Raw genomic sequence first — 26,812 nt, 5'->3', positions numbered from 1 at the left:
TAAACACCCAAAATTTATGGGGACGTTGACGACATTGTACTGGAAGGAATTTCCAATATTAAATCTCAAGTAATTTTATTGTAGGGCCCCTTTTTGTTGATTGGATTAGTCTTTCTTGGAAGTGGGCATCCAGGAGCCAGGCTGGAACGTGTTTGCAGTGCTGGTTGGTTCCTCGTTGAATTCTTGCTTGTCGAAGCTGGTGGCAGCTGCGTGGCCCTTGGCTGCAATCCTTGCTGGAGTCGCCACCAGACCCTCCTTGTACTCTTTAGCCAGCAGAGCCCGATCTTTCTCCTCCACCTCCTTGGCTTTTGTTTTTATCTGCTCCCTGTTGGACTCGTTCTTCAGCAGCTCCTATAAAATGCACAAACATACGTGGATACTCAGGGTTTCTGCAGCCATCGTCAAATTCTAAGACATTTTCAATACTGCACACAGTGCAGCTGAACACCATTTTAAATGTCACAGAATAATGGAAATCCCATGAGGATATTTCTGACTAATAATAATAATAATAATAATAATTCAAATAATACTTGTATCAGTGGTTTCTAGATATAGACTATAACAATAATAATTAGAAGCAATAATTCCCCTGACCAGGACTCAGATAAATGTCATAAGCTTATTCATTTATTATATAATAATTTACCCTATTATGCTTTTAGAGAGGCTGAGGCTCCAGGTTTTGTATATGGATAAGCAGTCTGACGTCTGGGGGTCAAGCTCAGACTTCAGACTGCACTTATGTCTCTGTTTCTTACAGTTTTTTTTTATTCTCAGCTCTCTATGATGTCAGCGAGAGCAGGTATCCTGGATGCAGTGAGTTTAGGCAAACAGCTCTCTCTTTAAGCCCAGAAGCCCCAAACACTTTTAACGTTTACTTGTTTGCAAGCAGCAACCAATCAGAAGAAAGCTGGCTTTAACAAAGGAAATAGATTAACTTCTGTCAACATTTTCAGGACTAGCTGACTAGCAGTGTTTTCTGCAGGTTTCAGCTCAGTGAAACTCAACAGAGAAAGAGAAGATTAAAAATAGACCACTTCTGCTTTGTGAATGTATAACACTGCACTCTTTGGAACCTCTTAACAATAAATTACAATGAGCTCCTGAGATCACGAGGGCACGCAACATCTCTGACACTCTATCCATTTGCATCACCCACCCAGCTGGACATTATCTGATTGTGGTGTTGGAAATCTTGAGCTGGCAGTTTCGTGAAGATAGGAAAATCTGAGTATGTCCTACTTGCTGGAAACTACAAACTCTCCTGCAAAACTCAAGCGGTGATAATTTCCACTCCTTAATCGACTATCTCTGTTTCGTCTTAGAGCGTCAGCTGCTCACCAGTCAAAGTTAAAGGAGAAATTAAGCTGCACTGGGAAGCTTGCAGGAACAAATGTGTGCACGTGTCCAGTATGAAGTAGGGCATTCACCAGAAGAATAACAAACGTGTTCAGTTAACCTGGATTGGTCCAATAAAACCTGGTTAAAAATGTAGTACTTGGAACACATCGGTAAGCTAACATGACAGGAGACATTCGCAATATAAACCACTCCATGGAAACAGTTATAAACTGGTCACAGTCCACTGGTGGAATAGTTACCCACTTGAGCCACTGTTAGTGTCCAGTGATGTTAGCCTCGCCCTAGCTCAAGGAGCCAGAAAGGAAGGGAGGAATGGGCATAATGCTGTTGTGTGCTGGCTGAAATGAAGGACTGGAAAAGAGAGGGGAGAGCTGTGGCCAAAAAGCCCTGCTTTGGGGAGGGAGACAAACATACTGAGCTGCTTTTCCAGCCTGTTAATGACAGGATTTAATCCAATCAATTTATGTCGGCTTGGACCGGGAAAAGAGGGAGCGTGACAAGGGGTAGGGTAATGTGCGGGGAGTGAAGCCTTGGCCACATCAACACTGTCCAGCTGTCGATGGCAGCTATTGGGCAGACGCGAGGCAGAAAATTGGAAGAGAATGTTCTGGCAGTAGAGGCAGGGGATGGCATTGGCTACTGGCAGGCAGAGTGGACAGAGAGATAGAAAGAGTGCCTGGGTATTGGCCTTCCAAGGGATTTCCTATAGACCTACATTTCACAGGCCAAATAATTTCCAGCATTCTCACATTTAAAGAGCAATAAACCCAGTGAGAGGTACACAAGGGGGAAAAACTGCACTCCTTCACCATTCCCATATCACAGGCTGCCAGAAATAAAACACAAAAAAGGCGAGATGCAGGCTTCTGCTGGAAAAAAAAGGAGAAAGAAAGTAAACTAGGACATGGTGTCAGTGAGCCCCTTGTTCAGAGGCTGATTTTGCTCTCAGCCTCACCATCAATGCACTTCAGCTGCTGTTTATTTTAACACCTGTCCCCCAAAGTTCCCGGATTCAGTTCGAGACTGTAAGATAAAACAAATCAAAGCCTTTCTCCTTCCCATCTTTGCTTCTTTCCCTCCCTTGTAACCAGTCCCCCAGAGTCCAACCATCAGCACAGTGGGGAGGCTGGGTGGAGACGTACCTCGATGGAGGGGGGCTCCTTCCGTCTGCCTCGGATCCAAGCTGGAGGAGAAGCAGGAGGAGGAGAGAGCAGAAATAAGACGAGTGAGAACACCCACACAAACATATGCTGCACAAACACAACCTGCAGTCATATTTAAAAGCTGCAACTATAGCATCACAGAGTTTCGGGGGCACTTCAGTAGCTCAGCGTAACTACCGGGTAACCAAACTAGCTCGGGGACTGTATGCGGGGGTTTTTTTTGGTTTGTTTTGTTTCATTTTACTTAGCACTCTATAGGGAAAACATCCAGAGTTATACACATGGCAAACTCAAAACGCTAATACTGCTTTAGTGTAGGCAGAACAGGGCCATCGGGCTCTGCATCTCAGAGGGGAAAGAGGGGATCTGCTCTGATCTTTGAATTTGAAAGCACACACTCTGTCATTCTTCATCAATACCTCTGTCCTTCTTCTTCCTCCCGAGCAGAACTGTGTCTGTCTGTCCCCCCCCCCACACACTTCTTCTTTTTAAGAAGCTCTATTTTGGCTGAGCTGGCTGCACAGCACAGAAGGGTAAAGGGAGCCAGCAAGAAAGAGCGAGAGAGATTTTGTAACTCTTCCTCCAGCTAGCACGGGGATTCTGGGCCTCTTTTATCCTTTTCTTATTTGCATCCTGATGAAAATGCATGAGGGATGGGGCGAAGCAGGATGAGGGGTTTAAGGTGGATAAAGCCAGTCTGAGACAGAGGGAACAGTTTGTATCCAGTTGTAAGAAATTTGAAACACTATTTTATGGTACGGTTGTATAACACCAGCAGAAGGCATCTTTGATAAACTCATGAATACCCTTTTCACAACCCCGCCCCCCAACTCCATCTTGCAGTTTGGGGGAAAAGAAAAAAACAAATCAGTGGATTAGCTGAGGCCCCAAAAGATGCAAGCATGAATATGTCACTCCAGTTTATTTGTGCAGCACTTTTTTTTCCTTTTAAATAAACTCTCCCGGATAGCTCTTTTTGTAAACACTGCCATTTATCCATGTTAGTGATAGTTAAAATATGTAACAGTGATGCTACTGCCCAGACTTACCGTCCCACTCCATCGGAATGCTGCCTTCCATATATTCATATTCTTTAGCATTGGCTGCTTCTACTATCCGCTTGGCACGGACAATCCTTCCTGGAAAAAAAAACAAAAGCAAAGAAAAAAAAAAAAAAGACAGCATGAGGAAACAAGAGTGAGATAGAGACGCCCAACAACGATGCATACAAAACGCGAAACAGGACAAACACAAAGCGCAGACACAATGCTCTCAGTCTCCTGCTCACGCAGACGCACAGATACAGACAGACACACAAATACGCAGAGGGATGACAGCGCCGTGACAGGCCATGGATGATTACCTCGCGGCCCTCGGGCCCTTCTCCTCAGATCTTGCTGAGTGGCTCTAAATCTGGGCTAAGCCTTTATGCAAATCAGCCTTCCTTTAAACCAACCAACCACAGCCCCCCTCACTGACAACCTCTTCCAATCACAGCTCTCCGGCTAACAATGCCCTCCAAAATCAACATCAAGCCGAGCGGGAGACAAAAGAGGTCAGATATGACAGAGAACAGGAGAGGCACGAGCTGCGTGGAATATTAAGTGCTCCTTTCCCTATCTGTATACAGCACAACGCTCGCTAGCAGCAAGGCCACCGCCAATTATTTTGGACAAATCTGCTGATTAGACAAGTCGGGCTGGCACACAATGACACGGAGATGGTGGCAGGAGCAACGGAGAGTGATATAGGCAGAATAAGAGAGAGAGAGCAAGAGAATTTAAAAAAAAGACCCAGTTGTGTATGTCTTTGGGTGGTGCTACAGAGCGTCACACAGTGTTCACTAATAACAAGCGCTGTGTTTCCATAGTTTCTCCTCACAGGTAGCCGGGTGTCTATCCTATCGCTTCCATCCCTCTGAGAAATGATGAGGCAAAAGAAAGAGGAGGTGGAAGGAGGGAGAGTGATGATGCATGGCAAACATGGCTAGAAGGAGAGAAATGGATGGGCAAGGAAAAACAACACGCTCCAAAACACAGACAATCTGTCAGGAATCCATCACAGTTTCTCCGCAGCTGACTGGACATGGACAAATGGAGGCAACCACCTCCATGCACACTGCAGACTGATGGCCTTAATGTTTACTTCAGCCATAACAGATAGCTATGGCACTGGGATGGATAAATGATGACATCCTGGTAAAAAAAAGAAGAAGAAGAAGAAGAAGAAGAAGAAGAAGAAGAAAGTGTCGACTGTGTGTTTGCTTCACTTGTGTCACTGAAATGTATTTGTCCCGCTCAAGTTCGTTTTGGGGAAGACAAAAGCATTTTTCATCCATGTTCCCTTCTGTAATTACTTCTTATGAGGATGATTCCTTTCCATACTTTATCCAGCCTATATAGTAATCAGGTCATCTAATTAGGCTACTATTGCGTTGGTTCTGCCTTGGTTCCCACTAGATTGTCACTATAGGACCCCACAGGCTCCAGTTTTGCAGCCTTATTTTAGTGGTATCCAGGTCTGACAAAACACTGCATACTTTAAACCCGGGCAATGTGCAAAAAAACATTGTCACTTATTTACATTCATGCCTTAAAATGTCTTCTGAGAAATACTTTCCTCGAAACCCCCCCCCACACACACACACTATAGCACAACAAAAACAACTGCCAGCAAGCAAAAATGCTGTGCTCTCCAGGCAATACTAACAAATGCATTTAACAGGTATGCTAATTATGAACAGATCATATCCATATTTGCATGGGGTGTGGGTGGCAGCAGACAAAAATGGTACAATTATATTACAGTCCCCACAAGCAATGTGCTTAGCTGCAGCTAATGCCTGGCTAATAAGCATAAAGAGAGGCACCCACTTTGTCTCTCTCTGTCTCCATCGCTCTTCACTGGGTTGCATCCTCCCCCTTTACTCTCCGTCACACTCCAACATGGCTGTCCTCTTGTCTTGTTGCTTTTTGCAGCATGACTAAACCCCTTCCACCACAGCCTTTATCCCCGCATTTAAATAACAAATACAGTATGTACATATATTTATGAAACACGACCGATCCTCCCATCACATACGTGTTGGGTGGAGGTGTGTCAGTCTGATATGGTGAATCTCCCTCTGTAGGTAATCGCTGTTCTTGTACGGCTATGAAATGAAACATGCACAAACACAGAGACACGGGCCATAGTCATACTGCCGTACTGCTTCTACAACAGCTGATATAAGAATACGCAGTATTAGAACTACAATTAGTGCATACAGCCTTACTTTTTAATTAATGTATCATAACCAAACTGCCAACAACAATAAAAATGACTATATTTACAAATCATCTCTTTTCATATCATTCATATTCGTCTGCGTTTGTACCTAAAATATCTCAGTTATATATCGCTAGTGTGAGCTTTACTGGAGTCTACAGACTTTAGGATTCCTGACACATACAGTCATCAGACCAGGTGTAAGCCATCTTTCTGCTTCGCACTTCAGCCTTGCACACACCTACTCCCCCACCTTTAGAGAGAGCAAGAGAGCGGTGGGAGAGAGAAAGTGAGGTATGAAGGGTGTTGGGAGCTCTCCATCTCGGCGGGCCCCCTTGTGACAGGTCTGCCTTCTCATCACTCACTAGGGGAAACCTACTTACCAGTCAAATGCGCACAACCACGGACGCGCGCGTACGCACAACTGGCTGGAGAGCAGGCAGATTAACCTGAGGGACAGGAGCGAGGACGCTGCCTCTTACCGTGAAGGACAAACGCAGTGCTGCGTTGGAGAAGGGGAGGGGCCACCGGCAACAGGAATGAAATCCCACTGCATAAATATTCATGAGCCATCTCACCTGTCTGAACGCGACTCATCTGTGAGCCTAGCTGTGGAACCTGTGGGGGAGGGATGGGAGAGGAAAAGGAAGGAAGGAAAGAAGGAAGGGAGGTGACAGAGGGGGGTTGCTGTGGCAGCCACACTTCAATCCTTCCCACTCGTTAAAATAAGACATGATGCGCTCCGAGGGCTGCTCTTTGAACCCCGAACACACCCCGCTAAACTCCATCACCTGCTTCAACACACACACACACACGCACACACCCAACTTCACACATCAGCTCCCAGGTGAGTACCGCTGAGGGCGACCTGAGAGGTTTTTCACCTCCACAATGTCATTCCAGGCATCTTGCGCTGTCGCCTCCACTGCACACTTTTCTCCCGCACTCCGTTTTTCATTACAGACGCGGATGTCAAGGGAACGCACTTCGATTTGCAACATCCGGGTAATGAGAGTCCTTTAACGTAGACAGGATGCAGCTGAATGAGCTCTCTGCATTGGACCCCAGCTTTGTGGGTCTGAATTGTAATGCAGACTTTAAAAAAAACTGCAGACTTTTAAAAAAAACTGCAACAACATCTCAGCAGAAAGAGGCTTGTTTTTTTTGTTTTTTCTCCTTCCACTCCTTGTGCTTGTGGGAAGCGAACCAGAGATTTTTAGGCCTGGTTCAGTGCAGAAACAAAAAAAGCCACCCTGAAGCAGCGAGCAGTATTTGAGCTTCGTTTATTCCTCTCCGTGCTGCTGGAGAGGAATGGGGGACCAGTACGTGCATCGTAATGGACAGCTTTATGAAGATGGAGTGATCCGATAAGCTTCAGGGATACAAGGGCAAGCAGGTAACAATATGGACAGCCCCCACAACTCCCTCACTCCAATTTCTTTCCCTGGGAAACAAAAATGGAGGGGATGTGTGAGGCCTGTAACCATGGTTACCCATTAGCCCAGAGCCAAGTGATGCAGGATGCGGTTTAGAGGGAAAAGGCCAGTCGCTGTTTTGCATCACTTCAGCTGGGAGGAGGAGCTTAGGTCTAAAGTAGGCTTCCTGCCGCTGCTTTCAGTTCCATTCAGCCCTCGATCTGTTTGTCCCTGTTGCCGTCGATCCCGCTGAGGCTTGGAGCGCCTCACTGCAGGAACAGGGGAGAACAACTCATATCGAAGTAGTAGCGCTTTAAGAGGAATACTTGGATTTCCCCTGTGTTTTTACTTTTAACTAAAAGCTTAAGGCTAGTGGAGATACCGTGGCCCCGTCTGCCCAAGACCACCCAAATTCAAGTTTCCTTCCTGCCCAGTGGTTATAAAAAAGGAATGTAGTGAGCCAGGAAGTCAGCGTCCTTTGTAAGGCTGTGGAGCGGCATGGAGCCCCTTGCTACCTCAGCGGCTCCTAAGAGGCCCATCTGTGTGATGTCCATACACCAAGCTGTCCACCCCTTTCTATTCACCCGCATCACTCCCATCCAGCCCTCTTCCTTTTCCCTCCATTGCACCTTGAGTCCCCCCACTGTTTCTCCGCGTTAACCTATCCCCACCTCCCCTCTCTCCCCCTCTATATGCCCGCCTGTTCCACCCACTCATTTCACCCTCTTTCTGTCAGGATACCCTTCTTTCACTTTTACTCTCTCCATTCTCCCCACACTCTATAATTTCACCCCATATGTCAGCTTTCCCTTTGTTCTTTGTCACTCACTTTCCCGTTACCCACCTTCTTCTCCACCCTCCGCGAGTCTCCCTCGCCCTTATCTTTTCTCCCATACTCCTCACCTTATTTCTCTCTGCCTGTCTGCTTTATTAAAATATTCTGAATTGAATGAGCAGTGGCAGGCTGCTCGTGCGCTGGCCTGTCTGTCAGCCTTCCTGGTTGAGTTTCTGACCGACAAAGACCCCCGAGGTGTCAAAACACCTCGCTGGCTATCTTACCGCGCAGAGCTGTGACCGTGCTGGATGTGAATCACATCTGGGTCATCTGGCAACATTTCTTTAAATCCATTTTGCTGTCTTTCTTCTGTTGGCAAGATGTCCGTTTGGAAGATGTGAAAACAATGCAACTGACATTCAGACTTAATGTATTACAGATACAGTCCTACTGCAGATAGGCAGTGGTTAATGGACCTGCGAAATGCCACTTAAACCCCTAATATTGGATGGAGGCCCACTTGAAATGTTCCGCCATAGAAAATAAATGTTCCCATCTCTCATTTTCAGCCTCTATCCTTTCAAATGCCTTTTTAATGAAGTAGTTAAGCCACTCCATGATGTACAACCAGATACACATACAAATACACACTTGGCAGCCATTTTTAGAGACATTAAAATGCCTAGAAGGACCCTGCCAGTATACACCAAGATGAGCTAAAGCCTATAATGATTAAACAACCTTCATTTAAACCGCGAGCATTGCAAAGCTGCTCATCAATTAGCGTGATTTACTGTGGCGTCTCTGGACGTAGCTGCACCGTGGCAAACGCCGACTTGGTGTCCTACTCTAGGGTAGACCTTCCGTCATCACACCCTGGGGATGAGTCGTGGCAGAATAAACAGCCATTTGGACCCTCGTCGCTCTCCGCTGTGACTCCTTTCCGTGGAAATATGCGGCTTGAATCAACGCTCTGATGACACACAGCCATCTGTTGTTGTCTTAAGTGTGTTAGGGCATGAAGTGGAGAGAAAACACACAATGGCAGATCTTCTTCTTCTTCCTTTTTTTTTTTTAAATACAAAGCTGATAGTACACAAAGTGTGTAGCTGTCATTTCACTTAAAGACATCCACACACAATCAAATACGCGTACGCCAGTGCAAAAAGCGCACACCTCCTCCCTCGGTCCCCAGAGTCGCCCATCCTGAAATAGCAGAACTGAGGCCTTTTCAGTTTTCACTTCATAGAACAGAGCTGGGGAATCAAATAAATAATAGACAAAGAAGGAGGGATAGTGATAGGACGACAAGTCAATGCATCTTTTCTCTGCAACAGCGTGGTGCACCTCTGAATCTCTTCCATTCTCCGTGCAGCGTAGAGGACCAATAGATTAAAACTGCATGGCACACACTGCGAAAATGAATAGCGCTAAAAATACATCCTTTTCACTGAGACATGAAAGGAAACTGCCTTTCCCCTGTCCAGTATTGAGCAGCCATTGATTCCAAGACAAAGGCTACACCTCCTCAAAGAGGTAAGAAAAATAGCAATCATACAGGCAATTATTTTCAAATGTGCCTGCAGCGGCCGATAATGTCAGTGCGCCTCTCTTACTAAATAAAGGGAGGGAAGGCAGGCGTCAAAGCTGCAGGCCCACTGCCGAAGACAAATGAGCCCATCCACAGAATGCTTTGCTTTCATCTGGGCAGCATGACATGGAGCCCCATGCAGCGTGAGGAAGAGCCGGGCCCGGGGGAGAGATGCACACAGAAAGAAAGAATATAGATTCTCTATTTAGCTCTGTGGAGACAACACCGAAGCAAAGACCTTCTAAGACCAATGGCCAGATTGCCAGTAGCTCTCTAGTAGCTCTGCCACAGACAACAATCGCTGGGCCTCCACAGCCTATAGCGCATTTCTTTCTATGAAGCAGCAGCACACGGTAGGCCTTTATAGCCCGACCTTTTTTATAAAGACAGAGACTCTCGCTCTTTCTCTCTCAAGGCAAGTGCTTCAGACCCAGGCTCTTTCATTTTGATGAAGAGCAGCATCTGAGGAGAAGGGGTTAGAAAGCTCTCTGCTGGGTCTAGCCCTCCTCACTGCTGAAATACTCCAGTGTTTTGAATAGAAATCTTCACTGGAAATACTTCAAAGGAGGAAAAATCCAGTGGCAGCGATGAAAGGGAGGGGCGAGGGAAGGAAGGGCTACGTGAACGCAAATAAGAAGAGCAACCTAAGAAGAAGTTGTTGAAATCAGATAGGACAGATGCACACAAAAAAGACGTTGTTTCCTTTTTCTTCTCCGTCTTAGAAACCATTACCGTGCTACTATGTAAACCACCCCTGGCTGTCAGGATTGCTTATGCCCCAGATTTCTAAAGATAACAGACTGAGAGAGAGGTAGAAAATGGAACCAGGAAAGCATGGATAAAGGTAGAGGTGGATGGAAGGAGCACTAGGGGTGAACAAAATGAAGTGAAGATAATGCTGGAGGATGACTGCCTCACCTGCATCGACTGCTACTCATGTGCTGCAGTGGAAAGCCCTGCAGTCCATGCCTAAAGAACCTAAAGCCCCTTCTTGGCCTATCAGTTTAAGATCAAAAAGAGCTCGCTTTAGCGAGACATATGGACTGAATAATGCATCTGCTTTAGTTCCACAAGGCTGGACAGGCTGAGTGCCAGAAATAAAAGGAAGCAAATGTGTCTGCCATATATTCCTTTATGTTTATTATGAATGTATATATGAGGCTGTATAGGTGCCTGTCTGACAGTCATGATGGTGTCTGCTAGGTACCAGTTTTCCTATAAGCCAACTAGCCTCTCTACTCTGTCAGTCATTGTGATGGGACAGTGAACACTTTTTCCTGTAGCGTGCCAAAAAATGGGCTGCTGTGATGTCTCATTTGAATAGTCTGACAGCCAGGGGTAGAGAAGCGGCCTTGTAATGAATTATAAATACAAGGTGGGTGCAGGTTTCCCCGCAAACTGCTGAGAAAAGGTGAAGCACAAAGTCAAGTTCAGTCGAAAAAGAAAGCAGGCTTGCAACCTGCCAGGTATTCGCTCCTCTTCAGCAAACCAAAAAAACACAGACAAACAAGCAGTTCGGGTTTTTTTGTTTTGTTTTTACAGCACCTCGATGTGTAATGACTATTCACCCGCTGCAAGTGAAAGAAAAACTTTATCTAGCCTGTAAAATGTGGGACCAAGAGAGGGAGACAAACACAAGCTTGTGTAGGAGAGCAAATCCTGCTCACATGCAGTGATTCTGGAAAAATCCTTTGGAATCAATAAGCCAGATGTCTCTGATGTTTTCTAAGCAATATCAGTCCAAGGGAGACAAAGGTCCTGCTCTGTGACCTGCAAGGCATGTTGTTGCCCTTTTAAGTCAGTCAGAGAGGGTGTGAAGGACACCACTGGCATCCCACAGGCCTGACACAGTTCTACTGCTTGGCTTGAGCATTACATACCGTAGAACTGCCACATCTCAGAAGGGATATATGACCTTATAAATCCTCACCACAGAGTTGAGTAACAATTTCATCTGCAACAGTGGAACAGCCAAAAACCTCACTGCACTGTCTGCCTCGTCTTCTTTTATGTCTTCTTTCGGCCGCTCCCTTCAGGGGTCACCTCCATTTCACTCTTTACCTAGTAATCTCCTCTGTCACACCACCCCTCACACGAGATCTCACTACACCATCTTGTAAACCTTCCCTTTCACGCTTGCTGCTATCCTTCTATCACAAATCAACCCTTGACAGGTGCCTGCACCCACTCCACCCTGCCTGCATTCCCTTCTTCACCTGTCTTGTCCACTGTCCATTGCTTTGCATGGTTGACCGCAGGTATTTAAACTAATCCAGGTATTTAAACCTCATCACAGAAAACTTCACTGCCAAAAAACCTTAAATGCAGTTACTGCAGCATGGACGTCTTCTTTATCTTCTGCTTCTTTCAGCTGCTCTCTTCAGGGGTCATCACAGCGAATCATCTGCCTGCATCTCACCCAATCCGTAACTATCCTCCACTGTCAACACATCTTTGTGCAGGTCCTCCTTCACTATATGCATTAAATCTTCCATCCAATACGACAATGTTGTTATTAAGACTAATACGCCATCTAGTGGCAATCTTATGACACTACAAGGCTAACGTGCATATGAAAAACCTCTCAATACAGAGAAAGAAGACATGTCACATGCAGGGGCACTGAACTAGCATTAATAACTATTTAAAAGTGAAAGAAGCAGTAGTTAAACAGTAGTTAAAGCTGTAGATGCTAATGTTAGCACACATGTTAGTTTACCTGTCCATGTCTTCTGCTCTGGGATTAAGTAATATTTGTTCCCCAAATGATCGGTCCCGACGTGCTCGCGTACTACTCCGAAGCCACGCCGTAGGATTGCAGCAATCCTGCTCATCTTATAGGGTTACCCAAAGCCCCTGTGTGTGAATATGTATATATAAATATAGTTTAATGCAGCTCTATCCGCTGTTTGTCCTCTCACGGTGATCGTTTACGCAAGGGTTCATGGGTTGGGAACAGAATGAACAAACTATTTTGTGATTGGGTGACGGTATCAGACCCACCAATCATCGCATCTGTAGTTGAATGCTTTAGAATCCAACATGGCGGCGACTTGTTTTGAATTCTTGAGAGGCCACTTAAATTTCTTTGAATTATAAGCAATGAATTGTAAAAATATCACGATGGAAGTATTTAAGTTGGGTATTTTTCTATTTCATATCGTGTAATGTTTTACAGGACGTCCCGAGACTTACTTTGGATTAAAACGTCACTACATTGTGGGTAACATGTTAGCTTTTGAACTGTAACGCGGTTTAAATACTGGCTAACTGTTAAAACAGAAAGAAGTTGTCTTCATGTTGAAGCTATGTTGGGCTTTCTGACAGCCAGGCGGGCTGGTCTGGATGACCCTCTGAGACTGAGACGAGCGGAATCAACGAGAAGGTGAGAGAGAAGCTCTTATAAACATAACTAGCAAGAAGAAGTCCACAGCAAGCTTTGGACTAATAAAACTATGAAATCGAAATTATACCGGTACTATATGAACATTATGTAACATAACAAGCATCTTAGTTAATACACATACATGAGGTTTTGTTTATAAATAGTTCTTAACTATTGTTAGCATCATTGCTGTATTACATACGACTCTCGAATCTGTGCCAGACTTATTATGTTTTGGAAATTCCCACAAACTGAAAAGTTATTTATTTTAACAAAAGAAAGAAACACTAACTCTAGATTTAAGCGCCTTAGTCTGGGCCATTGTTTGTTAATTCATCTCTAACGTTTTAGAGTTAACTACTTAGGTTTCAGTTTGCCTTCATACATTTTTACATTATAATATGTGTGACTCACTTAAGAAACCCAGCGATCTCTCTCTTTCCAAAGGGTCCTCGGCCTGCAGTTGAATCCGGACAGAGATGTGGACCGAATCCATGGAAATGGCATTAATACCATTGACATTGAAGCAGTTGAGGGAAGATAGTAAGTCTGAGTAACATAGTGAACAAAGCTTAATCTATCCATTTTCTTAATCACTTATTCAGTTCTTTCATACAAACTCCAGACAGAAAGACCCCCGTTCGGCCAGTGGATTTGAACCCAGACTGTGCCATTCCCATGTCCCATACAGGTTCATAAAATAATTCATTAATATCCCCCCTTGGAATGTTAATTCTTGCAATATTGCAGTGATTGGGATGTTGCGTAAAAACAACAAAAAATAAGCTCTATTGGAAAAATCATGCAGCAAAGTAAAATTTATCTGACTAAATAACTTGCTGTCCTGACACAGAGATAAATATCTTAACCATAGGCTGTGAAAGTTGTAATATTTAATTTCTACACACACTACATTGCGATCTTTCGGAGGACAACCTTCACTGCTGCTGATCCCGCTTGAGATCCACCATAACCTGTCTCTGAACATTTTCATAAAATAGTTGAAATGCCAACTACTCACTGAGGCTTTGACCTTAAACCTTTATGTGTAAAGCAACCTTGGGTTCTCTGTAAAGGTCTGAGAGTTTATTATTATTATTATTCATATTATTATTATTATTGTGGGTAACTATTGAGGTTTGTTACTAAGTCCTTGCATATGTACACTACTGTATAGTAGCGATGGCAAGATACCACTTTTTTATGTCCGATACCAATATCATAAATTTGGATATCTGCCGATACCGATATGAATCCAATATAGTGTTTTTTAATCAATAAAACTGTTTTTTTTTTTATATCTTGCTGCATTTTGTATAAGTTCATACTCAAGTTTAAAAAAAACAACAACAATAAAGCTATTCTGTTATACCTGTATGCAAAAAAAATAGTTCATAGTTTTGCAATACTGATCAATCTAATAAACATAAACCTGCACCATCCTCCCTATTCTGGTATTTTAAAGAGTACTTAGCGTAAATATTAAGCAACCTAACTAATAGGGTTCCAACTCCCAGCAACAAAAAAAAAATAGGGAATCACCCCTCACGCTCCACCTCATGATGCTTAATCGACATAATCAACCTTTTTTTATTTCTCTCCGATATCCAATCCAGTAATTTAGGTCAGTATCAGACCGATACGTAATATCAGATCGGTCCATCTCTACTGTATAGTTTTGAAATGCTGCAGAATCACTGTCAGTGGTTCAATGATAAGTATGTAAGTAAGTAAAATTAATTTATTTTGGTGCTTTTTAAGACAAGAACCAATCCGAGAACTATAGTACTTTACAGAGGCATTACAAAAGATGGTCAAAATACAGACCAGAATCAAGTAAAAACAATACAAAAACATTACCCAAGTGCTTGATGTTTTTTTAATCTGTTTAAGACCTTTGCAGCTGTAAAAATATAGGAAATAAGTCTTAAGATCCCAAAGGGGCAATTTATTTCAGCAAGACAGATTAACATATAAAAGCAATGACAACAAAGCAAAACCCAATAAAGTAGAAGTAAAGATAACAATGTAAGTATATTTACGTCACATTAAACACTCATTTAACCCTTAGATGAAAGAACAATTATTCATAGTATTGAAACGTTCCTGCACTGTGACTTGACTGCTCTGGAAATTCATATTTTTAACAAGTAACCCCAATCTTTGTTAGTTAGTATAGTGAATATGAAGGCAGAAGTCTGGTTTCAGAGGGTGAGCCTGATGATTGAATCTATGCGTGTATATTTTACAAGGTTTGTAAGACAAAGTAAAAAAAAGTATTTCAGATGACATTTTTTCTGCTGTTCAGCATGCTGTCTGGAGGTGCAGACGGAGTAATCGTCATCTATGACCTGGAGAACTTCAGTGGGAAACTACAGTACACCTGCAAGGCAGTCTGCACAGTAGGAAGGTATATGTTAGCCCATTTACTAATTCCATCCACTAGAGAGTAGCATTTTATTGCGGGCTGTACACACAGTGCTGTCCCCAGCTACCTACAGCTTTTTGTTTTGGTTATAAAATATACACAGAAACTAGAAGAGATCTACCACAGTAAATCTGAAATTAAATAATCAAGATGCAATCAAAACGCAGACCTTCACCCATTAACCACTGAGAAATTACAGCTGTTGTTTAATACCTTCCCATAATTTTACGAGCTCAAATGGATTTGGATAAATTAGCGTAATCTTAACTAAAACGAATGAGTGTTGAATGGGTTTGAGAATAGTTTCCTTTTGTGAAGTTTTGCCAGGCTTTTACAGCAGCTGTCTACAGTTGTTTTGTCTTTATCAAATAAAACGCATCTTTAATTGTGTTGAGATTAGGGGATTCACGTTGCTACTACAGAATACCACTCTTATAAATAAACTTCCAGCTTGTTTTAATAGTTTTTTGGGAACTGCGCATCTGTAACGTGAAGCATCATTGACTTAGCGTTGCTGCATTTGATTAAATCTGAAAAGAAATCACATCTGTGCAATACCATTCAAAATTTTATCAATCTGCTTCTGTCTTCAATAAACACCAATACCCAGTGCTATTGGAAACCATCTATTCCCATGGATCACACTGCAGAAGTTGTTCTACGCTCAAATTCTGGACCTACAGAACGTTCTTCTTGCATTTTGGAACAGGTTAATCTGAGTTTCATGCTCTGGTCATGAGCATGAAACTCAGGGCTGGCTTCACTTTCACTGAAAACTATTGAGGCTTCACAGAAAGCCTTGGAGTCAACTTCCCATCTTTTGCCTGCATAACTGATTAGGAAATAAAGACAGCCTACAGCCATCCATGATACAGGTTTTAAGCAACTTGTTTAGTTGTGTGTGTAAAAATGTCTCTAATTCTTCAGTTCAGTATTTTTATTCATCCGCTTCAGTTTAAGGTTTAAAGTCTGCATTTCAGGTTCATCTTGATTATTTTATTTCAGTTTCAGCTGTCAGAGTTAAGAGCCAAAAATGTGAAAATTGTATCAGCGTCCAAACATTTATAGAACTAACTGTACATGAGAGTTTTTTCTCACTTATTACAGAAAACATCCTGCGCTCTCTGGTTTTGTCAATCCCAAATCAAAAACATGACACATGGCTTTCACCCCATGTTTTATTTTTATTTTTTTTGTTCTTGTTTTTAGGTCTAGCCGCTATGTCCATAAATTTAGCGTAGAAACAGTCCAGTGGTATCCTTATGACACAGGAATGTTTGTATCCAGTTCCTTTGACAAGACCATGAAAGTCTGGGACACAGAGACATTAAAGGTAAGGCATGTCAACTACTGTATCGTCTGGTAATCAAGCCACTAGGTGAAATGGAGACTGACAGCAGAGGTTAGAAAAATGATTGTTTAAAGTCAGCCAGATGAGCAAGAGGAGGTCTTGCAAGGAGTTGTGGCCTTCCCTAAGCTAAATCAGTCATGCTTTTATACATAAGGTAACGGCTGTGGACAGCGAACAGTTAAACACATCTGCCAGCTAAAGGCTCTTGTACTGGCACTGCAAAGCCAGTAGGGGTTGCAGAGAGGCTTAATGCCTAACAAGTTTATTACCTAGCTTAGTTTTGTCAGGCACACCTGCAAAATGTGTGTGAAGTGGCATGAACCAAGATAGAGATACTGGAAGCGTTACAGTGCCACCCAACATAAACTCAGTAATACCAGAGCTAAATCAACACCTCTCTGTGCAGCCTCAATAAATACTGAGTGTTGTATTAAAACTCCACAAAGGTGGGATTTATTGTAGAGCTCACAGAGAGTGTGTTGCATTTCATTATCAAATTCTAATTTATGGCTTCTCCACCCCCACTTGTTCTTTTCATTTTCTCTTCCCCTCGCTTTCTTATTTTCTGCTTCATGCTTTCTACCTTTCTATGCCACATTGTCCCATATGGCAGGCTCTGAACTGTGCTAGAGTTACACTGGCACCACAGTTGCTTTAAAAGGTCAGGGAAGGGACAGAAAAGAACCTGTCAACCTTTCACTCGGTTTAACCTGTGTGTTTCTGTCTCTCGCACAAACACACACACACAGTTGCATCTATTACATTCCTAATTGCTCATGGCTGTTTGTCCATTAGTGTGTGTTTTGCATTATTGTGGGTGCATTTTTATGCAAACAGAGCTTCCTCTGTGTGTGCAGCCAGTGGTTAAGTCCACGTGGGTGCTGGCACACACTTACAGATGGAGCACAGAGAGGCTTTTTATGTTTGCTGAAGAATTTGCATTGTAACCGCCACTGGTGCTCAGGCGATCTGCCTTCTGAGCTCTGATCTGCATTGCCCTTTTATTTTTACTTAAAGCTGGGAGCTCTTTCCCTTCACAGAGTGACTTTCTAACACTGTTAAATGTTAAAACTGTGCTTGTATATTTCTATAGATTGTCACTGAGGCAAACATAAGCAAATACACACAGGTCTAAATATGGAGATTGCTGTATTTCTACCATAAGTAACATTTTTCTTTCTCTCCGTCTCCTTCTTTGATTATGCAGCCTGCTGAAGTGTTTCAGTTTGAAGGCAACGTCTACTGTCACCACCTGTCCCCAATCGCCAGGAAGCACAGTCTCATTGCAGGTGCGTGCATGATCCCAGTGAGTTTTTGCTGATCTCAGTGACACAGAGTAAACAAGCTGCACTAGCTGCTTGCATTTCTGTCATTGTGTTTTCAAACTCATTGAACAAAAATCGCAATACCTATCCTGTCACTGCTTTGTCATACTAAGCAAGGTGCTAAGTGCTTTACATGTATGAAGGGGTGGGGTTGGGGTGCATAATTCGGTCAGCAGAAGTGTTCTTGTTTCACTGAGCTGGACCAACAGGTTGTTAATACCTACTGGAGAATGTGTTCTATGTCCTTTACATAACCAGTCCCTTGACACACCTGTTTCTAGTTCAGAGACAATCACAGTGTCAATCTCTTTTATTTTCTTTGGTTCCTAAACAATTCCTTCCTCGTTAGAAGTTTTACAGATTCTCGTCAAACTAGTTTTGAGTGAATCCCCTCCCCCTCCCCCAATACCTTCTGTTTTTTCTAGAAAGACACAAGGGAATCTGTTTTAAGGGAATCTGTTCCTAAACAGCAATTTACAGTATCATACGCGTTTTAGAACCTCAAATTCCTGTTTTTACCCTGATAACACACCTTTTACACATTGATAACGATAATTGGGGATTTTACATTTTAGAAGGAGTGCCCCTATTCACTATTTACATCATCCTTGTAAGTCTAATCTTTGAACTATGTCTGTGTCTCTGTGTTTCCAGTGGGCACCACAAATCCTAAAATCCAACTGTGTGACCTCAAGTCCGGTTCACGGATTCATATTCTTCAGGGTTAGTTGATCACAGTGCTTTTACTCTGTTCTTTCTGTTCTTTTCATCCACCCACGCAGAAGAAAGAAAGTAACGTATTTGCCATTGCAGGTCACAGAGCAGAGGTCCTGTCTGTGCGGTGGTCACCCAGATACGAGCATATCTTAGCCACTGCCAGGTAAGCTCTCTTTGCCGCCATTCTTGGCTACCCTAGTTTGCCCTCAGAGCCACATCAAAGTGAAACGCCAGCTACAGGACAATCCCCTCTATGTAATTTCCCAGCAGTTCTTGTCATCTCACTTCCCAGCCATCTGGCTACATCACAACCCTGCATCAAGGATAATGGCACCAGAACACTACTAGATAGCACCGTGGCGCTCTAGCAGGCCTGCCAGTTTAGCATATGGTAGATACTGTCCCCACCTGTTTTATGCCACATTAGACCTGCTAATTAACCCACTGGGATCACTGTGCTTCTGTCCCCAAAGAGTGTAAGTGATTTTGAAAACAACTGGCACAGAGACACACACACACACACACGTGTATGATATTCTAATATGGAGCAGCGTTTTAATTCCCTACAGAAAACTGACCTTTAAAAACAAACACTAGGGTACACAAACCAGCTCGTCTGTAGTGCATCAGCCTCAGCTTGTATCCTGTTAATGGAATATTTAAACACAAATCATGTTTTTGTTAAGTACCTGAATTTTTAGGGAGCATAGAAAGTAAACAAGTCATTTCCCTGGTTTTCCTTCTTAAGTGCAGACAGCAAGGTGAAAGTATGGGATGTGCGCCGTGCTTCAGGTAGTCTCTTCACTCTGGACCAACACAATGGAGACAAGTCGAAAGCCTCCTCTGAGGCAGGTATTGTTGGCATTTTTCTTTTCATTAAATTTTTTGTCTCATTTTTCCTGAGTGGAGCTGACTTCAAGGAGATCTTGTTGTGTTATTATGTCATTGACAGAGAAACAGTTCTAGTTCAGTACCTCAATACCCCATTTATCCATCTTTCGCCCCATAATGTAGTATTTATTGTACAGTGGTGCTGTATATACAGTTTACATGCAGTAGATAAATGGGAGCTGAGGTGTGTCCTGTCACCAAAATAGTTCAGCGGAAGACTTTTGGATGGGAGACCTCAGAGCATCAACATGAACCAATCCGATTGCTGATGCTTTAAATTAAAAAATACATTTCTAATTTATATGAACCACGACAGCTTTGTTTTCCTCTGAATTGTCATGTCTAATGACTTCCAAGATATTCAGGGTAGTGCTGAGTTTGGCTCACTTGGGAAAAGGTCAACATTCTGCATAAATGGTATCTGTTTTTCCTGTTTGAAGTGCCTTTGCATTCAAACCAGGGGGTCAGAAGTTCAGAGAACAGCCGATTACAATTAAACCAGTTTTTCTGGGAGACATATGGTTTTGATGGACACTAAAAACTTATCATTGATGGATTGTCACTGTATAAGACAAATATTTCTTAAAGTCTTTAGGTGACAAATACACTGCTACCATATCTAATCTGTCTTTAACCAGTAAACACCGCCCATAACGGCAGAGTGAATGGCCTGTGCTTCACTGGTGATGGCCTCTACCTGCTCACTACTGGAACCGATGACCGTATGAGGCTATGGAATAGTGCCACCGGGGAGAATACACTGGTAAGGTGTATGAAGGCTTTGTCCTCACAGCCTGTGTAAAAAAGCACTTCATGTAATGTTGTTACAACAAACCAGTTTGTCTTTTGCTGAACAGAGGCTCAGTCATAATCTAGTCAGGACTATCCTACAACTATATCCTTCCAACCAGTTCCTTAAGGGCTTATCCAGTTTATGGCCATGAAGGGGCCTGAGGCCTGTCCCAGCTTAGCAACATAGTGAGACAGACATTCATGTACTTGCACATCCAGACCAATTTAGCATGTTTTTGAACTGTGGGAAGAAGCTCAAGTACCTGTAGAGAACACACACAGCAAACACAGAGGCTCAAACTGGTCAGTAGATTTGAACCCAGATCCTTCCTGCAGACAGTGACTGCACCACCGTGGTGCCCTGCAGTTCTTTGATGACGCTGATATCAACTGAGCTGTTGAAATTGCAGCTGAGCTTGATAGAAGTAATACTATGCTCAGTTTTAGCTACAAAAGGCCGCATACATGAAGCCGGAAATCCTATCAGTGAGCTAAATAACACAACAAATAGTATATCTGCAGGCTGGGTGCTGATTATCTGATTATATGTTATATCAGTATAATACTGATAAGAATAGGTGTGAGAATTGATGAAATCAATATTGATGACTATTACAAGTGTTCTTGGTTCTTGGCCAGTTGTAGTTACACCATTTAAACAGTTAGAAACATGAAAGGAGTTAACAGATTTTTAGAATTTCGATCCTAGAAGGGTGTGAGTTAGGTTACTATGGTGCCTTCTCTTCAGGGCTTGAACTACCTGAGCAAGAATGCTGCTACACAGGCTTTATAACAGACACACTTCACAGGCTTTCTTAGTGTTTGTACGTTATCCCGGTGAGACTCAGCCTCAGTTTTACTAAAATTCAGATTCGTAGATGCTTCAATGCTTCAATTCTAAAAAGAATATTGCCGAAGCATCAAAATACAATATAGTGAAACCCAGGCACCCAGGCAAACAAACAGATTAAACATTTTCTTATTGTAAGTATTATAAATGTTCGTAGTTTATAAGCTACTAAAATTCACATAATGTACTTCTGAAAAACATCTGTTTTTGAATAATTTGCCTTTTTTGTTCTGTTTTACCCAAAATAATTGATCTGCCAGGAACAATGAATTTGTGCCATCAGATTTTTAAACAGGTAAAACAAGTTGACAATCCCTAACTGGTTACCAACGATCAGAAAATGTTAGTGGTTGTAAAAACCAGGTTTACGTGTTAGATCTCACAGCCTCAAAGATTGAATATTCGACTTTTGCTTTTAGTTTTGCCCAGAAGTTAGAGAAATCAGAGCAAAGAAATAGCATAAAATAAAAAAGGGGGATTGTTTTTTGTTTTGTTTTTTTTCTTTTCTTTTCTTTTTTTTTTTGTCTAGACTGAGATAATATGGATACCAGAAAATTGGGTACTTAAAAAAAGTGTGCTTCCATGCAAAACTTGTGTTGCACATGAGTGACATGTGAAAGGAATGCAGGGCTCGCAAAAGGTTTTTCCAGTCGGGCTACCAAAATCTATCTCAGCCCTGCCCATCGGGCTATCATAGGAAAATATATGTCAATGCTTTTGCATTCTTTCGAAAATGTAGCTGAGTAATTATGTCATTGGCATCGATGAGCCACTGTCAATATGTGACATATTGAAATCGCGTTTGAATTTCCGCTTGTTTTTTGCTTTCACTTTGCGATTGCGCGAACTGTGTATAGAGAGCGGCAGCACTGATTGGTGAGTGATGATTACTTGCACACCAATTCCTCTGACATCGCCTTATCACTCATTAGCTTACTATTCAAACATGACAAGTGAAATCTCCCGCAGCTTAAACATATGAGAGGTTGATCGCGCAGAGAATCGCTGAGCGTTATGCGAGTGCGTGTATAAAAGCAGCAGGATATATATTTTAGTTCTGCTGAGCCAAATAAGACAGGTCAGGGTGAAGAAGTGACAGCCAAAGAAAAGCTTACCACAAAACGGAAAAGTTAGGACAAATCAGACTATAAGGCAAAAAAAAGCGTAGCTTTTTTGGTTTCATGGACAAAAGAATTTCTGTGGCTGCAATATGACGAGCTAAATAACATGATGTTCTGCCAGGTGTGTTGTGAGTTTCATTCAATTTCTGAGTCGGCAAGCGCCTTTGTTACTGGGACCAGTAATTTTAAGAAAGACCCCATCAGAACCCATGAGAAATGCAAGAAATGCATTATTTCCCATTGAAATAAAATGCGATCAGTTATAAAAGCCTCACGATATGAGTGAGTTTTATACTGATAAATGAAATAGTTAAATAATTTAGACCAAATAGCAATACAGAAGAGTCAGCTGGAAATGCCATGATATATAAAGCCTTTAAAGGAATTGTGTCCAAGTTTTATGTCCACAGTTAAGCTTTAGAAGCCTTTAAATATTAGTGTCTTTTTAATGGGCTCTTTGGATAATCTTATTTTAATTTTCATGAATTAATTGAAGTATTTTTTTGTCAAATGAAAATGCAGAAAATTTCTAATCTTCCAGAATGTTTTGCAACATCTTGGCATTCGATTAAAAATGGCTTAATCCTTATGCAGAAAATGCCTGAGGTTTATGTTTGGACTTTTTATTCGGATGTCATCTGAACCGTGTGCCCCTTCACTCGTTATCCCTCAGGTAAATTATGGGAAGGTCTGCAACGAGAGTCGGAAAAGGCTACAGTTCACAGTGTCACGTGGCTGCAGCCCAGAGTTTGTGTTTGTGCCATGCGGCAGCTCTGTTGCAGTGTACACCCTTCACACGGGAGAGCTGGTCACCATGCTTAGGGGTCACTATAACAGTGTGGACTGTTGTGAGTTCCACCCAGACTACCAGGTGAGTCCATCTGATTTATCACCTCACAGTCAAGAGTGGTTTGTCCCCCGCATGCTTACAGTAACCCTGCTGGATTCTCTCTGTTCCTCATCTTTTTGTTTTATTTCATCAGCTCTGCAGTAGTACCTGTAAGTAATCTGCAGTCACCATGGTACTCTCAAATGAGTTACTTCCTGCGGATAGATAACAGGGTAGAGTCAATACTGACTTCCATAAATGCAAATGCAGGTGCTTCTTATGTGAAACTCAGGTTTGTGCTCATAGCCTCTTTACCATGTGTGAAAATTAATGCCATCACATTTATCTCTGCTTTATCAGATCTAGGAGCAAAACAGTGCAGTCTGTCTTACTGTTGTTTTGCTGTTGCCTTGTAAAACGCTCTGCTTGTGTTGACAGAATTGGAAGCAGTTAGTTCCATGTGACATTTGTGCTTTATCACAGCCATTTCGACTAAATAAATTCTTGACTCTTTAGTCGTCAGTGCTACCAGATATGTTGCAAAAGCTTTTTCTTTCATTTGTGCCTCAATGAATTACCTAATCGAGGCAATGAGTGAATGAGTCATGTTAAAATCTGTGTATATGGACATATGTGCTAACCGACAGGCAACAGGTGATTCAGGATTACTTCACAGGTGTCACAAGTCCAAAATGTGATAGAATCATCGACTGTATATACAAAAAAATTATGCATCTTAAAAAGTGAACCCATTACTTTTTTCTTAAGGCAAGCAGGAAGTGACACCACTGGTTGCCAGAAGAAAACAACCATACTCCTATCTTGCAGTGGTGGTGCAGTTGTTCTCTCCTCTCTTTACAGTGCTATTAAAGCAGTGTACACTCTAGTGTAGGCCTATGTTGTGACTGACGAGTCACTTCCTTGTTAGCATGCAACGTTGTCGCTTTCTCAGATAAATTCACTCTCCCGCTCAAGTCAAAATGGGACTTTCATAATCAATGGGTGAAGTCATGGGGGCTATTGTCATCTTTTCTGTACACTGTGCCTGAGACGAAACATGTAAATGGGAGAATAAATGTACAGTTATTGATTATATGATATGTTTCAATATAATATTGATAAGAATAGGTGTAATATGTGTCAAAGTTCATGCAGGCTCATCAAACTTGGACAATGGAAGACTTGAAAATGCTGTCTGTACTAATGACTTCTTTGTGATATTTGGATTGTAGGATCAAAAGAAGCGTGGATGCAATAATCTACAGCTACTGGTTTCCCTGCCTATTCTTTGTGATTCCAGTAACTATATTCTATTTTTATTAAATAAGTATTAATTGCAAGATTATTCTTCAGATCGGTTGTATTCGTTTTATTTTAAGAGTAATATTTTAGTGAAAACAGTGCTTGTTTTCATTCAAGATGGTGTTTTTTTTGTTTAGTACTTCAGTTATGTATTTCTACTCCAGTGTTCCTTAATTAATTTAAATCCTAGTTATGTTTATTTAGCCAGTCCTTTGTGCTGAGAAACAGCCTATTATGTATCGGCACAAATGGAGAAGGCCGTCTAACCCGTGCACTCCTTATTAGGAGTTGCTGCATCCGGTGACATCGATTTTCTGTGTTTGACAGACATAAGAATGCAGTTTGGCAGCTTGTCACTGAAGAGTCACAGGAAGGGACACCTTGTTCTGAAAACGTTTTATGCTTCCTGTATGATATAATGACCCGCAGTCATTAAACTGTCCCCTGTGACATCACCTGTTGTACATGGACAGTTTTAAGTGTGTTCATTACTTTGCTTTTGGTACCAGTTATGCTTGTTGACACTGGTTTTCTCCCCGCACTGATGTCATTGGAAGTACTTTGAGGTTTGCTGAAAAGGTCGATGTGTACATTATTGTCCCTGTTGTTTGTGCTGTATGTAGGAGGTGTACAGTGGAGGTAAAGACTGTAACATTCTAGCATGGGTCCCTGTCCTCCGTCCCTCAGATGTGGAGGAAGACTCAGACCATGAAGTAAAGGTAAAGGTCATAACAACAGGAAACAATAGTAGATGGAAGAATCTGAAAAATTGTGGAATCCAAATGCTGTTGAACTTTGCTTCCACCACTGAAAAAAATAAAACAATATAATTATAATAACAACAACAACAATAATAACTGCTATGCATGAGTCAAAATTTTTTAGTGTTTCAAAATTGCAGTTTAGATATTCCAGAGTTTCAACTTTGAGACAAAAGTTGAAATTTTGACATAACAACCCAAAATATTTGGAGATCATTCAAAATTTTGTCGTGGCTCTACCTGCCTTGTTTTTCAGTGGTGAAGAAGAGCTTCCATAAAGTGCCCTTGATGATATAACAGATTTGATCTTTCTTCTTTTTGCTTTTGTAGGGTTGTTTTTTGTACAGAAAGGCCATGAATGTTACATCATCATACCCAGTGCAAACAATAATGATTATAGTCTGCAAACCTCTTTTAATCTTCATATATATAAATATATATGTTTTTAAGCTAATCTTCAATAATTGTGGTCATTTACTATAAATGAACGTCCTCTGATTTGGACCTTTCTGGATTTTTTGTTTTTCCTTCCAGAAACGAGATCATAGATAAGCACGTGTCATCTGAAGAATTTAACTTATGAAACCTCAGTCTTATCTTCATGTTAATAAATAATGTTTACATAGTTGTCTATCACACTTGATGGAAACTGCGGATACTTGTATTTTTCCTTAGTTATATAATCATACATATGACACGTGCATATATATTATGTACTTTTCACAGAAGTGAGCTTTCTTTATTGTGTAAACTGAGTTAAATGTTTTGGTCTCTCACAGGGTGCTGCTGGCCAGTCTTCGGTGAACCCTGCCTTTCAGGATGCGTGGAGCAGTGATGAAGACTAACGCTGGATTTGTTTTGAGCATGTGGACAAAATTTAATGTCTGATTATTCACAATTACTGTAAAACAAATGCTCCAAAAGCCTTAAAACTTAAACGTGTTAACAACAGTATGACTTTGTAAATGTTTTTGTACGTTTGATAAATCATTGTTACTTTTTTTTTTTAATTTAAACATGTAAAACCAAAATGGTCCTTATTTAGTATTTTCAGTAAGTCTCTTTTAGTCTTAGGCAGTATCTGCTATTGTTAAAGGAAGCTGAATAAATACTTACTGTCACAATGCTGATACTACATTTACATTATTGAAATGAAACCTTTACCTAGACATCTGCAGGCCATTTAAAAAGGTGTGGTTTCAGTCTACACCTGATTTTTAAAAGACTTTACCCATATTGCTTACATGGGAGTAACCAGGTGGCATTCAAAAACACAGATTGTCCTGTTGTCATTACTAAAAAAAATTTGCATTTGTTGTGCTGTCAGGGCTTAGTAAAGAAGCGATGGCGAAACCTTTGTTGGACACACCCCCTACAAATTTTACACATTGGTTTTGTTGCCATATAAACATTTAAGACATCACTGTCATAAATATTAGGGATAATTGTCCGTCTGCTTTATTAAAATCAGAGGAAATGCCACT

The 26,812-nt window shown here is 41.8% G+C and overlaps 2 protein-coding genes and 1 long non-coding RNA gene across 4 annotated transcripts in view; 2 read left to right on the top strand and 1 right to left on the bottom strand.

Moving 5' to 3' along the window:
* The window catches only part of LOC121814301, a 21,663-nt gene extending 9,362 nt beyond the window's left edge, over positions 1–12,301 (top strand). Inside the window, exons 2-3 of the long non-coding RNA XR_006054257.1 lie at positions 2,457–2,590; positions 11,948–12,301. This is a non-coding gene — a long non-coding RNA (uncharacterized LOC121814301). The remainder of the gene's footprint in view (positions 1–2,456; positions 2,591–11,947) is intronic.
* ndufaf2 (NADH:ubiquinone oxidoreductase complex assembly factor 2) overlaps positions 1–12,544 on the bottom strand; it is a gene marked incomplete in the record, with an annotated part of 14,891 nt that extends 2,347 nt beyond the window's left edge. The window contains 4 exon segments of the mRNA XM_042219488.1: positions 1–351; positions 2,508–2,548; positions 3,578–3,667; positions 12,296–12,544. Of these exon segments, the coding sequence (XP_042075422.1) occupies positions 106–351; positions 2,508–2,548; positions 3,578–3,667; positions 12,296–12,410 (492 nt within the window).
* Positions 12,545–12,585: 41 nt separating this feature from the next.
* On the top strand, positions 12,586–26,452 carry ercc8 (excision repair cross-complementation group 8). Of its 2 annotated transcripts, none has more exons than XM_005918968.3 (12): positions 12,586–12,961; positions 13,409–13,504; positions 15,270–15,371; positions 16,599–16,722; positions 17,948–18,029; positions 18,720–18,788; positions 18,879–18,945; positions 19,531–19,634; positions 20,312–20,436; positions 23,110–23,307; positions 25,191–25,286; positions 26,108–26,452. In XM_005918968.3, exons 1-12 carry the CDS (start codon positions 12,885–12,887, stop codon positions 26,171–26,173), a joined length of 1,206 nt encoding a protein of 401 aa, XP_005919030.1. In that variant the 5' UTR covers positions 12,586–12,884; the 3' UTR covers positions 26,174–26,452. The 2 variants fall into 2 exon arrangements, with proteins under 2 accessions (XP_005919030.1, XP_042075421.1); XM_042219487.1 differs by lacking the exon at positions 12,586–12,961 and adding an exon at positions 13,587–13,652.
* Positions 26,453–26,812: the final 360 nt, after the last annotated feature.

The sequence above is a fragment of the Haplochromis burtoni genome, unplaced genomic scaffold (genome assembly GCF_018398535.1).
Source record: "Haplochromis burtoni strain Fernald_Lab_line unplaced genomic scaffold, NCSU_Asbu1 Contig_34, whole genome shotgun sequence".
Lineage (NCBI taxonomy): Eukaryota > Metazoa > Chordata > Actinopteri > Cichliformes > Cichlidae > Haplochromis > Haplochromis burtoni.
Note: the sequence above shows the minus strand (reverse complement) of the source record. Positions and strands in the feature narration are given on the sequence as shown.